Here is a 13,351-nt window from a genome sequence, read left to right as displayed (position 1 = left end):
CAATCTAGCCATTCATTTACGTTGGTGCAAGTGCACGGCGGTGCTCTGAATAATCTCTCGCATCTCCCACAGTAGAGACCCACATGAAATCAAATAATTGAGAGATTTCTTCTTCAGTATAGAATCAAATAATTGAGGTTTTTTTTTCAAGGAAATATTGGGTACATAGAAAGCATCAACGCATGAACATCACCTAAACCCAATAATAAAAGCAATCCAAAAATAAAAAAAAGTAGCAAAAAGGATGAGCCCAAAATACTAAAATGGATGATGAAAAGATGATCGATAAATTCCACCATTTCACCAATCACCACTATGGCATTGGACGCCCCATCACCCAACACAATCCGAAAACAAAAGTTATAACCAGGCATCCTTAGACTAAACTTTAACAGAAGTGGTTGTAACCTGCCACGACCAAAAAAAAAAAATGTAATGCCAAAGCAACCAATTAGTGATTACAGAAGTGGTTACAAGGAACAACCTTTGTTCGGCAAAAAGGCCAAAAAAAAAAAAAAAGCTACAACCTTTGGTTTTGTCTCCCTAATCCTAATAAAGTAACACCACCTGCAATCACAAAACACACAAAGAAAAACAGAAAAACTAGAAATAAAGAGAGAGGGGAAACAGCTCAAGAAGAAGAAGCAGAACAGTAAAGGGCGCCCCTTTGGTTGAATCAGAAACCAACCAAAAGGGCCAAACCCAACTGTTGTTTCATGAAGGAGAGGAGAACCCAATTTCAATCCAATCATGGCATCTTTCAGGTCCATTGTTGTTATTATTATTATTATAAGTAAAAAATAATTGGAAATGCAAATTGATTTTTTGTAAGGGAAACTGGCAGTAATTATTTTTCTGGGTGATTGCTTATGAATTTGGCTGAATTTGTTTTGGTATCTGTTTAAGTGATCTGTTGCCAGCTCTAATTGAATGAATCTGTTATGCAGGATTGTGAGTTGTGTCTCTCTCCTTGTATTTAGAGTTTTGGTGGAGTTTGGCCTCGTTTAGATGAAAAGCTATAGTTACTTTCCATCTTGGGTCTCTGCCATTTTCACATGCATGGGGTGAGTTTGATATTTTTACTTTTTGCTTTTCTTATTCCTGGATCTTTATGTTTTTCATAATGTTCTGGGTTCTATTTGTTTCCTGAGAAAGATGAGGAGAATGGAAACTCAAAAAAAAAGATGAGGAGAATGGAGGAGAAAAAAGTTGAAAGCTTGGTTTGTTATTATGAAGTTCCATTTGTGCTTTAAATGTTTAGATGTTGAGAATAGCAATGAGAGGAAAAAAGAGTTAGACTTTACATCTGAGAATGATATTTCCTCTTTCCAATTGCTGAGATTGTTGAGCTCAAATTGGTCATACTGATATTTGCCGTAAAAGAATTAATCTTGCTGTTTCTAGGAATGGTGACATCACCTAAAATAAAGATTCAAAAGTACAATGTTTCTTTTGTTTTTACCCTGGCTTTCTGGATGACCTGACCAATCAGAAGATTTAAGGCTTTCTTCTGTAGCTGAAGCTTGTTCCTTTAGCTTTGTTTTAGGAATCTTTGTACTTGAACTTGCTTGTCCGTTAAGCGAACTTGAGAGTCAGTTAATAAGGAAACGTGGTGTAGCCTTTTTATTTCCCATTCTTTGCTTCAAGTCTTAGGCATTTGGAATTCTAATAAGGGTTTTCCCTTTGCATGTAATTCTGTGGGAGTTATGTATTCTAGGTGTTGTTTGTTGTCCCAGACAGAGAAATGCTTTGGGAAGAAACCTTGCTCTTCATTTTTTGCGTTCTCCGGAACTTGTTTTCGAGCTCTTGTGGTTCTGCTAATGGAGAAATTCAAAAATAAATGCAAGGCACTTTTCAGTGTAAGGGGGAAAAAGATTTATTTCTAGTTGTTACCAGAAATGATTTCTATTGAATATTAGCTCCATTGCTCCAAGGAATTCTTCTTATTATAAAAGTTTTTCATAATTGACCACTGTGGCGGTGCGGCCTTGGATCTAGTGGTGTGAATATGAGTAGTTATATTTCTTGCTTGTGTTTAAATTGAATCCTAGGTGTGTTTTGGACTTTGGTATCAAGGCTCTTTCTCCAGGATGGTTTCTAATTTAGCAAAATTTTCCCATAGTGTGCAGTGTGCTGGTAACTTTTCCTCGTAGTGTATTGTACTTGTGCTCTATGTTTATGTGTGTATCTACCAACTTATCAATATTCTTCTCAAAGAGAAGAACATGTCCACATTCATGCATCTAAGTGTATTTTCAGTACGGTTAGTTGTGAATTCTAATGGGATCACGCACTCAGCAATTGCTACCTGTGTTTAACTATTTATATCTTTGTTTATGCAGACTATGGTATGCCTTTGACAGCTATCTAAACCTCAATACTGAGATTGCATGCTTCTTAGCTTACAACTTTGGTTGTTCTTTTCCTTTATTCTTCTTTTTTTGTGTATTTTGCTATCTTTCCACTTAAACAAGGAAAGCTTTTATTATAGGTAGCTTTCAGCATATAGAATTTTGCATGTTATAGAATCATAAGAAAATGTATGGTTTTTACTGTCTTGTTATTTTCTTCCTTTCGCGGAAAAGGGTATTCAAAAAGAAATTGTTTATGCAAATATATGCACTCAATTTGTCTTAGTTTTCATTTGTCCTTTTCTTTTCTTTTTTCTTTTTCTACAGTTTGTCATACAGTTCTGGCTCCTTGAATGTAATCAAGTTAGGTGGGCACTAATCATTTTTCATGGTTACTTAAACTAATTTGTAACAGAGCAGAGGTTGTCTTGGAAGCTGTAGCCAACCCAGATTTACTGTGGTAGATGAGCCATCAAGCGGACTGAGAATTCAAGGTCAACCAGTGAGGAAAAACAGCATGTCAGAGGATTTCTGGAGCACTAGCACTATTGAAATGGATAACAGTGGGATTCAGTCTCAGATAAGCATCTCATCAATTAGCACTTCAAACAATCCCCTTGACGCCCGTGGTGCGGGCAGCACAAGCAATACTCCTGAATTTGTAAACCACGGTAAATATTTAATAAACCCGTTATGTATGTGTGTTTTTGGGGCTCTCTCTCTCTCTCTATCTGTGTGTTTTTCCTTTCTTCTTTTTGGGGAGAGGGAGTGGGGGTTGTTGTTACTGATTGAAACTATCATTTGTGCTGTTTATTTGGTATCCTTGGTGTTGTGTAAGTCACCCACATAATGCTAGTTTTTTTCCATATGGAATATAGTCCAATGAAGCTCGGGGCTAGATGATTCTGATACTCATATTCTGGTAACTGACCGTCAGAGAAAGAGCTGCCTGTGGCCTATGTGGTTCAGTGTCTTAAGATCTCACCATATATTCCAAAGTTGAAGGTGCCATGGAATACAGATAATGTAGAACTGGAAGTACTTTTGCAATATTCTTTTATGGGATTTTCTTACTGGTACAGAATGCCTATGCATGTTTTAATTTGTATGTTTTAAGAACATAATAGGAAGACAATGGTGGATGGTCAAGAATGCTCACCTCACATGACCATTTAAATTTTTTTTTTTTTTCAGCTTCATTGTTTTTACTGATTTTATATGCATTGTTTGTCCAAATTAATATTTGTGATGTTGATGTTCCCTGTCTATTCATGTTTTTTCTGAAGTGAAAGCAATGGATGATAAATTTATGGTGATCTTCTCTGAAATTTGGTGGCTTAGCTTCTGTAAAGAATTATTATTTTTTCTGTGGAAAACTGGAAACATTTAATTCAAATTCATGTACCAAACTATATTGTTGATAATGAAAATTTCAATGGATACAGGTCTCTTACTCTGGAACCAGACAAGACAGCAGTGGCGTGGAAATAAAAAGTCTCGACCCCAGACACAACTTCGAGAACCTACAATAAGGTGATTTTTCTTTATTCCCTACGATGTTAGTGGTATTTGTTGTAGAGGCGTTCTGTAAAAGCAGCATTTTCTTTTTACATTTTGAATATTCATTAGATCGTCTCCCATTTGCCAATATTCAAGTATTTTTCAAGTATATACGTTGCCTATTCCTAGTTTGTAGAAGTAGGCATTCAACAATTTACTAATTTTCGCTTGATTCTATCACTTGTTGCTGCATAATACAAATGATCCGATGATTTGTTTTGTAGTTGGAATGCAACTTATGAGAGCTTACTTAGTACCAACAAGCCCTTTCGCCAGCCAATCCCTCTTCCTGTAAGTTGTTGACTCAGTTCCTAATTGTTTCACCTTTCTGATTCTGCATGTGCAAGTACTCATTCTCAAAATCTGAAAATGACAGGAAATGATCGATTTTCTTGTTGATATATGGGAGCAAGAGGGTTTGTACGATTGATCAAGCCATCAAAGCCCGAACAGCTTTCTTTTCTCTTTCGTTTTTGTCATGCTTTGTACAATTTACAAAAGTCTTTTGACATTGAATCATTGTAGCTTCCTAGATATCGATTGCTAATTAGAACACTTACAAGCTGTTGTTTGTACAGCCTCTTCACCTCCCTGTAATAATTACTCCTTGCTTGGTGGGTTGCAACAAAGACTGTTTTGGCAAAAGTAAACCCAGAAACTGAAACCACCTTGGCCAAAGAAAAATGGCCAGCTTTTAAAGGAAGTTGAAAGGTGGTTAAACTAGGAAATTGGGAAGAAGAAGAAGAAGAAATTTATAAAAGGGTCTGAAATATTTACTTGGGCCAAAAAAATCTTCCAAGGGAAAACTCAAATCCATTAAAAAACGTAGAGCAGGTAGAATCCATGAACCGAAACGATCATGAGATATAGCTGTTTCTGCATCTTACCCGAAATTTGATATTTTTGCGCAAGCATGACTGTAATGGCAAACTGAATTGACATTGATATTTCCCTAATTATTTCATCACTCTCCATCCACGAAACAATAGCTAGGTGCTCTCTTAGTGGGCATCACATTCACACCCTTGTGATTTTGTCACAAAGATAATCATTCCCTGATATTATCTCCACAACATCTCAACAATGGCTAGGACCATCCCCCATTCCCATCGTTTGAAATGAAATCCACACCGCGCGTAAAGAATAAACATATTTAATCTGGTGAAGCGTGTCAAACGTTTCGAAATTGAGAATGAACCCCAAATAAGATTTGAACATCTCTCCGAACAAGACAGTAGTGTACCAGTTACTACTCCAATGTGGAAGACGAGGTTTCATGTTTAAAATAGGTAAAAGAGTAACAAGTTTCTGAATGGAATACACCTTGTTTGACTTATTAGTTTGGAGTTTGGAATGTGATTCATGCATATTTCATGTTTCACGTTCAGTCCTGTATGAACTATGAAGGGGAAAAAAAGAAAATAACAACAACATTTTTGAGTGTGAAACCTTTCTTTTTTATAAAGACTAGAGTCAAGAACCTTCCTTCCCCCCTTTGGTTTGGTTGGGCAACACCATTGTACTTTTTATTTTGGGTCTCAACCAAATTGTACTTGATAATAAAGTTATTTTTATTTAAAAATAAAAAAATACACCAAGTTTTGTCCCACCTCTGGCAACATTGAAAGTGGAGGTGGGCCAGATTCTTTTAAACTTTTTAAATTAGACGGGCCAGCCCAATAATTCATTGTCTTTTTCATTGTTGGGCCAAAAATAATTCATGTTGTTTAATTATATGAAAAGACATGCATAAGCATATGCACCATCGGATTCATGTGACAAATACGTTTTATATTAATGCTTAAAAATTTGATGGACGCTGTTTAGATCTTAATGTAAACCTAAATTCAATGACGAAATAGTCAGGGCGGCAAATTTGTCTGGGTGGGTTGTGAATCATGATTAAACCCTGTTTAGTGTCGTATGTACGTGTTGATTCAATTAATTAATAAATTAAATGTATGAATTTTAAGAGAACTAGTTATTTGACCCAATAACCCACCTTATATCTATGTATGAACAAAAAATCTTTATTCTCATATTTATTTATCTTAAAGCATGTCGTGTTAATGTGTTATTAACACTGGTCATCTCGAAAACGACCATTCTTAGGCGATCAACATAGTGACTTTTTACACGGCAATCCTCCTCTAGCTAGTTCTCTCCAATGCAAACATGCAAACTCATTACCCTAGGTTTCAGTCTTAAACCTTAATGAATGGCAGTGCACACATATATATAGCTTATCTTAAGTAAGAGATTAGCTGGAAAATATTCCATAAAATCTGCATGAGGCCCTGAAATCCCCAGTCAATTAATGGAAACCGATATATTCTCATAGACTCGTAGTGATGGATAGAGCCAATGAACCAGAGCGATTGCATGCTTGGCTTAGTTGGCTGATGTCTGATGATCCGCGTGGAACTAAATAATTATTATAATTCAAGTTGCTAGATTTACTTGCTTAATTATGTTGATCTAATACGCAATTGGGTTTAAACAATTAGGGATTAGGCAGCTGGAAAAATGTTAATTAGTTTAATCAGCAGAGATTTAGGTTCAAAGAACCAGATTAGCAAGCTATGGCTGAATTGGTAATTTGCATAGTCAAACTTATATAGAGCAATCTGAGCTTATCATTATTATTATTAAACTCGTAAGGAAACAATTTCTTGGAAGCAAGTGGGTCAAAAAGGAGAATCATCTTGTGAGGAAAAGTGAGAAGCAATGAACCTGGGAATAGCAGTGATTGCCGTGTACAACGTACTTGGGGAGAGAATTTATTTAGAGGCACTTATTAATTTCTCTAATATATCCTATGTTTAGTGTATTGTTGTTTAAGGTAAGTGTTACTAATTACAATTATAAGAAAGACTGGTGGCGCCGACTGACCGACCCACTTGCATTAGGATTTAGGAGACTAGATCGCCATATAGCTTAATGGGCGAGCAATTATGTAATTAATCCTTGTGTGTTACGTTTGGAGATCTGAATCTGCGGGGAAGGGTAGGGTTTGTCTATTCGAGCCTGTACAAGTGGTGTGATCTAATCTATCATTATATTATTAATTGGATTTGAAGAAATTTTAGGTTTTCAACTGTGATCTTGATTTGATGCATGTACAAATCAATATTGATATCTTAAAATTCTCTATTTATTTTGAGGAAATAAGAATGGTTCGGTTTTATGGGAGAAAAGGAAAATAAACTAATTACGATTCTTTCAATTTTTTTATCTATCATTTTTATATGAAACTAATCGAGTAGAATGTACGTAAATGTAAAGAAATCTGAAAATATTTACTTTACGCTTATCACATGGTATGATACATGAATATTAATTAAGTTAATATTTGTTCTAACTTATAACTTTTGAAACGTTATTACCTTGGATAAAAAGAACGTTATTACATATTCATTAGGTGCATAAATATAATGTGATTCTCCAAAGCAAACAAAGTAATAATAACCGTTGAGCATGCAGGTAGTGCTGTTATATTAACCTACGTCTCAGTCAAAAGGACGGTTTAACCCTAAAGATTAAAAGAGAGTGAATTAACTAACCACTAGCTAGGTTTGATAACTTTGATTATATACATATTGGCCCCAGAAGGCCAATCACGAACTCGTAGCCGACTCTGCAATGCTTATCGATCGAAGTCACATATGAAACCAGACACCAGTAAGTCCACTTGTGGCTTCGGGTCGATATCCATGATCAATTATAGGGCATGGATTCGAAATACAGCTGCAGCTGGATATCTTCCACTAGTCGATCATGAATATATAAATAGCTCAACTTGCATGGTGCTCAGGTTAAGTAATTAGCTAATCGAATATAGTTTATTTAAGAGTACTTTGGATTGATTAATCCAGTCGTATGAACTGGGAAATGTGTGAGTGGGCTTGTGGAAACAGTGTAAAGGCAAAACAGCTTTGGCCAGCAACACTGGGAAAAGAAAAAAGAACAAGTAGGCATTTTGACAAGGAAATATGGCGATAAATACAAGTGAAGGAATGTACATGGTGAACATTTTGATCAAGTCCAATTCGATGGATAGAGCCACTAAACGTAACGTATGTCATTTTCAGTCCAATTTGAAACGAGCAAAGATAGGATTTTAAGTTCATTGCTTTCATGCTATGATATAGATTGAATTCATAATGGTGGATTATCATCGTTCTTTATCTTTCACTTTTTCAGTTTCCTTTTTTTAGTAGGAGAACCGGAAATATATTCAACGACTGATTGCTGTCATGTCAGAGTATTACATACCTCAAAATCTATAGTCTACAAACGATAATATGTCATTTCAACAAGACATATATAAAGATTCAATATGCGCTTTAGTGACATATTCGAATATTACCGTTCGACGACTAATTATGTTTTTCATTGATTATTGATCTTTAACTTAGAAGTTTCAAGCTATGAGTGGAAATTGGGACTTGAACCCTAAGTTTAGTTTTCAACAATTTCATACCCTGGAATTAGCAGCACTTTAATGCTAGACATTGACACATTAGCAACATTTTTTTCAACAACTAATTTGCACCGAATATGTAACAATCCATTGGATACATTCTTGAACATTAATGAAATAACACGTATTGATAAGTAATATCAAAATAATAGGTAACCAATTAACCGAGCGATTCCACTTTTCATAACTCTTTCACAAAATGAATAAAAAATATTTATTTTGACTGAAGAACATTGTAAATAGACACGTTTATTTTGTGCATCAGATTCGCCATCAATTTTGTTCGTCAAACATTCCATCTCAATCGTAAACCTAGATTCGTGCATTGTTCAGTGTTATCGAACACTCTCTTGATAGTGTTAAGTACGTACACTGAACGCCTTTAATGCATCAGATTTGCCATTAATTTTGCTCGTCAAACATTCCATCTATCGTAAACCTAGATCCGCACATTGTTTAGTGTCACCAAACACCCTCTTGATGGCGTTAAGTATACCGAATGCCTTACTATTTCAGCACCACCACCCCCTCCCAGTTTACCACTATAGAAGCGTGTTCCATAGCTGATCGCTAAGCAATTACAAGCATGCTCCACACCCGCATTGATAAGTAATACATCGGTGATTCTAATTTTCATAACTTCTTCACAAAAGGAATAAAAAATTTCTATCATGACCGAAGAACATTACAAATATACATGTTTGTTTTATGCATTAGATTCGCCATCAATTGTGTTTGTCAAACATTCCATCGTGATTATAAACTTAGATTCGCACATTGTTCAGTGTCACTAAACACCCTCTTAATGGCGTTAGGTATACCGAACGTCTTACTATTTCAGCAGCCCTTAATGGACACTATAAAAGTGTGTTGCGTAGCCGATCGCTAAGCAGACAAAGCGAATCTCAATCGAAGCCTGAGTGAGATTTTTCAAAAGAGAGAAAACAAAACGAAAACAAAAAAAAAGTTCTCAAGGTCTATAGGGAGCAAAAAGAGAGAAAATAGGGGGTTGGTTTAGAATTTCCCATCAAAATTAACCTAGTTAGATACCTAGCATCACCCAAACAAACCCACTCGGAAAGCAAATACCAAAAAACCAGAAAAAAGAATTGAGTGGTGGGTGTGGGGGAGTACGAATATAACAAAGAAACCCACTTCACAGCCTAAATGCATTGCACCTGAGAGTTATGCTTGCGTGTATCGTCATGTACCGAAACACCCATTTACAATAAAAACTCTCACAGGACCAACTCTCACCTTTCATTTCTCTTCTCCTTTCTTTCTCTCTCACCTCGCCTTCTTCTTCTTCTTCTTCATTTTCTCTGTTTCTTTTTTGCCCTATTTGATAGGGTTTCCAAGTCCTCGTAGCTCCAATCTATTTCATGCATATCTGCCTGTTTGCTCTATTCGTCGTCGTTTTTGTTGCTGTGGCTGTAATCCTTTCTGGGTCGATCTTTTTCGGTGGAAAGCCTTGCGTTTTTTACCTCCCGGGGTTTTTTGAGCTGCACCCATGTCTAAGCTCTTCGGATTCGCTGGTAAGCCTCCAGCTTTTTCGGTTTTATGCGTTTAATTTCGTGTTTTTGGATGTATGCTTTGAAATTTTTGATATATGGGATGTTGAGCTAATTTTGTTCTACATCATACATCGAGTTTTGAATATGAGATGTGATTAGCCGGGCTTTTGGTTGTGAAATATTTTGATGCATGTTCAATCTAGTTTATCTGTTACAATAATTTCATTGTTTTGGGTCGTGGGACTTTTGATTGGTATGAAATTTGTGCGTTTCTTAGGCTATATACATACCTGCTTAGCTTGAATAGTTTCAGATTTGGAAACCCTGAGATCATATGAACCCTGTTGTTTTGAGGTTGGGCCTTTTCAATTTCTCTTTTTCTAAGTCAAATTAATTGTTTTCTTAGTTTGGATGAGGATAAATTAGCTGGTCATGGATCTGATATCATAATATGGGTTGTTTTTTATCTGTCATCCATAAATATAGCCATAGCCAAGAGATAATTAATTTAAATCTTAGATCTTGATTGAAATCTAGTTTCTGAGTTCCTTTTTTTTTTTCCTTTTATATTTTGTTGAATTCCTTTTTTGGTGTTTGTAGTGTTTTTTCTTTGTCAATAAGTCATCGCTTTTCGCAGATATACTTCATTAGTTTAGCTTGTTTCAAATTATTATCTGGCTTATTGAGGCTGATCGAGTTTCTGTGCTCTTGGCTAACAGGTAGTGATGATTTTTTCCCAGGGGGGTCAATATATGAAAACCCCAAAGAAGCAGGCCTCTTTTTGTCTCTTGGTCGGCATGTGGATGTCTACTTTCCTCCTAGCAAGAGGTCTCGTATCAGTGCTCCATTTGTTTTCAATCAAGAGAGTTTTGAACAGAAGAAGCAGGTGTCTATCAATGTTCTTCCAGAAGAATGTCTCTTTGAGATCTTTAAACGGTTGCCTGGAGGTGAGGAAAGGAGTGCCTGTGCTTGTGTTTCCAAGCAGTGGCTTACTCTTTTGAGCAATATCCATAGAGATGAGTTCTGTAACAAGAACACAAACCTATCTGTGAAGTCTCAGGATGAGATCACTGGAGATGAGGCCGAAGACCAGGAGATTGAGAGTTGTGGATATCTTTCCAGGAGCTTGGAAGGCAAGAAGGCAACAGATGTTAGACTTTCTGCCATTGCTGTTGGAACTGCCAGTCGAGGAGGATTGGGCAAGCTTATGATTCGTGGAAGCAATTCTGCCCGTCCCGTGACAGACATTGGCCTTAAGGCGATTTCCCATGGCTGCCCTTCACTAAGGGTTCTATCTCTGTGGAACGTGTCGTCAGTTGGGGATGAAGGCTTGTGCGAGATTGCAAAAAGGTGTCATCTGTTAGAGAAGCTTGACCTCTCCCTGTGTCCTGCAATATCTGATAAGGGTTTGGCTGCAATTGCAAGGAGCTGTCCCAATTTGACCGACTTAACACTTGAGTCCTGTTCTAACATTGGGAATGAAGGTCTGCAAGCTATTGGAAAGTGCTGCCCCAATCTGAAATCTGTTTCAATCAAAAATTGCCCTCTTGTTGGGGATCAGGGAATTGCTAGTTTGGTATCTTCTACCTCTGATGTCCTGGAAAAGGTGAAGCTTCAGACATTGACCATAACTGATGTGTCTCTTGCTGTTATTGGACACTATGGTAAGGCTGTTACCGATCTTGTCCTTACCAATCTCCCCAATGTGTGCGAGAGGGGATTCTGGGTCATGGGAAATGGTCATGGGCTGCAGAAGTTGAAGTCCTTCACTGTTACATCCTGTCAAGGTGCAACAGACACTGGACTTGAAGCAGTAGCAAAAGGTTGCCCAAATTTGAAACAGTTCTGCCTGCGCAAGTGTCTATACATATCTGACAGTGGGTTGGTATCTTTTTGCAAAGCAGCGGGATCTCTTGAGAGCCTTCATTTGGAGGAGTGCCACAGGATCACCCAATATGGATTTTTTGGTGTTCTTTCAAACAGTGGTGCAAAGTTGAAGGCTCTATCTTTTGTTTACTGCCTGGGACTTAAAGACCTGAACTTGGGATTGCCTGTGGTGTCCCCATGCGAATCTCTTCGCTCACTGTCCATCCGTAACTGCCCTGGGTTTGGAAATTCTGGGCTGGCGGTTTTGGGTCAACTCTGCCCTCAACTGCAGCATGTCGACTTCAGTGGGCTTGAAGGAATGACCGATGCTGGATTTCTCTCACTGCTTAGGAGCACTGAGGCTGGTCTGGTAAAGGTTAATCTTAGTGGTTGTGTGAATCTGACAGACAAAGCGGTGTCCACCATGGCTGAGCTTCATGGTTGGACTTTGGAAGTGGTGAATCTTGAAGGTTGTAGAATGATCAGCGATTCAGGCTTGGTAGCAATTGGAGAGAACTGCCCATTGCTTAGTGATCTTGATATCTCAAGGTGTGCAATCACTGATTTTGGAATTGCATCCCTGGCCCTTGCAGACCAGCTAAATCTTCAGATCCTCTCTGTGTCGGGCTGCTCTTATGTATCAGACAAGAGTTTGTCTGCCTTGGTAAAAATGGGTGAGACACTTCTAGGTTTGAATCTTCAGCACTGCAATGCCATCAGCAGCAGCACTGTTGACCGTCTTGTGGAGCAGCTATGGCGTTGTGATATCCTTTCCTAGACTCATGTGTCGCCGCCACACCAGAGGAATAGTTCTCGCACTAGTCAAAAGTCCAGAATTTAGTCAGCTTTTTTCAAGTATCTGCGGCTTGCGTAGTTTTTGGGTCCATCAGCTATGGGTCTTTAGAGTGTCCCGGTTGCCTTTTTCCAGGGGGAATGGCCATATGCTCCTTTTTTGCAGGTTTCCTATCATCGGAGATCTGTTCCCAGAGTTATGGCTATTGGCAAAGGGGTTGTCACTTCTCTTGTCATTTATATCCCTGAGAATACTGCTACCGGGCTCTTGATCTAGGCTATCTTTACCGTTTCCAGTAGTCCTGGTTTTATAGTGCTAGGTGTAGGAGGAGCCCATCTTTTTGCTTGGTTGTCTAATGCTTGGACCAAGCACTTTTAGGCTTCCTATATCTAGTTCTAAGTCTGTCATTTTTCATTTTACCGAGTCGGTCACGTTTTTTCTTTAACTTGCATTCCACACGTGATGGTTGGGTCTTTGTTTACCTCAGAGGGTGGGTTAGAGTTCAGTAGTCATCCAGAGTCTTGTATTTGGTTGCTTTTTGCAGTCTACATTTTTTGAAGCCTTGTGGTTGGGGGCATTGGCCTTGGCAGCAGTAAGTCTGCCTCGACAATCCTTTGTCCTTTTTGGAAGGATTGTTTTTTTAGCAAGCCCCCGTTTTTCAGGCTTCATTGTTCTTGGACTGTACTCTGCAACTTCTTAAGTATGTAATGAACTCTGTATATGCCCTCTGTGTTGTATGCTTTATATCATAATAAATAAAATTCTCAGTTGTGTTTTATGAAAT

At 37.7% G+C, this 13,351-nt stretch overlaps 2 protein-coding genes across 7 annotated transcripts; both read left to right on the top strand.

Annotated features, from left to right (window-relative positions):
- The first annotated feature begins 410 nt into the window (after positions 1 to 410).
- LOC112173439 lies at positions 411 to 4,525 on the top strand. 5 transcript variants are annotated; one of them, XM_024311062.2, is made up of 6 exons: positions 411 to 764; positions 948 to 1,064; positions 2,767 to 3,022; positions 3,797 to 3,884; positions 4,136 to 4,202; positions 4,288 to 4,525. In XM_024311062.2, the coding sequence occupies exons 2-6, from the start codon at positions 1,056 to 1,058 to the stop codon at positions 4,339 to 4,341; spliced, it is 474 nt and encodes a 157-aa protein (XP_024166830.1). In that variant the 5' UTR covers positions 411 to 764; positions 948 to 1,055; the 3' UTR covers positions 4,342 to 4,525. The 5 variants fall into 5 exon arrangements, with proteins under 5 accessions (XP_024166830.1, XP_024166828.1, XP_024166829.1 ...); XM_024311060.2 differs by having other exon boundaries at positions 414 to 764; positions 2,772 to 3,022; XM_024311061.2 differs by lacking the exon at positions 411 to 764 and adding an exon at positions 2,343 to 2,348 and having other exon boundaries at positions 1,041 to 1,064.
- A 5,066-nt stretch (positions 4,526 to 9,591) lies between these two features.
- LOC112169606 (EIN3-binding F-box protein 1) lies at positions 9,592 to 13,351 on the top strand. 2 transcript variants are annotated; one of them, XM_024306662.2, is made up of 2 exons: positions 9,592 to 9,929; positions 10,649 to 13,351. In XM_024306662.2, exons 1-2 carry the CDS (start codon positions 9,905 to 9,907, stop codon positions 12,550 to 12,552), a joined length of 1,929 nt encoding a protein of 642 aa, XP_024162430.1. In that variant the 5' UTR covers positions 9,592 to 9,904; the 3' UTR covers positions 12,553 to 13,351. The 2 variants fall into 2 exon arrangements, with proteins under 2 accessions (XP_024162430.1, XP_024162429.1); XM_024306661.2 differs by having other exon boundaries at positions 9,595 to 9,929; positions 10,628 to 13,351.

This window comes from Rosa chinensis, chromosome 6, assembly GCF_002994745.2.
Source record: "Rosa chinensis cultivar Old Blush chromosome 6, RchiOBHm-V2, whole genome shotgun sequence".
Lineage (NCBI taxonomy): Eukaryota > Viridiplantae > Streptophyta > Magnoliopsida > Rosales > Rosaceae > Rosa > Rosa chinensis.
Note: the sequence above shows the minus strand (reverse complement) of the source record. Positions and strands in the feature narration are given on the sequence as shown.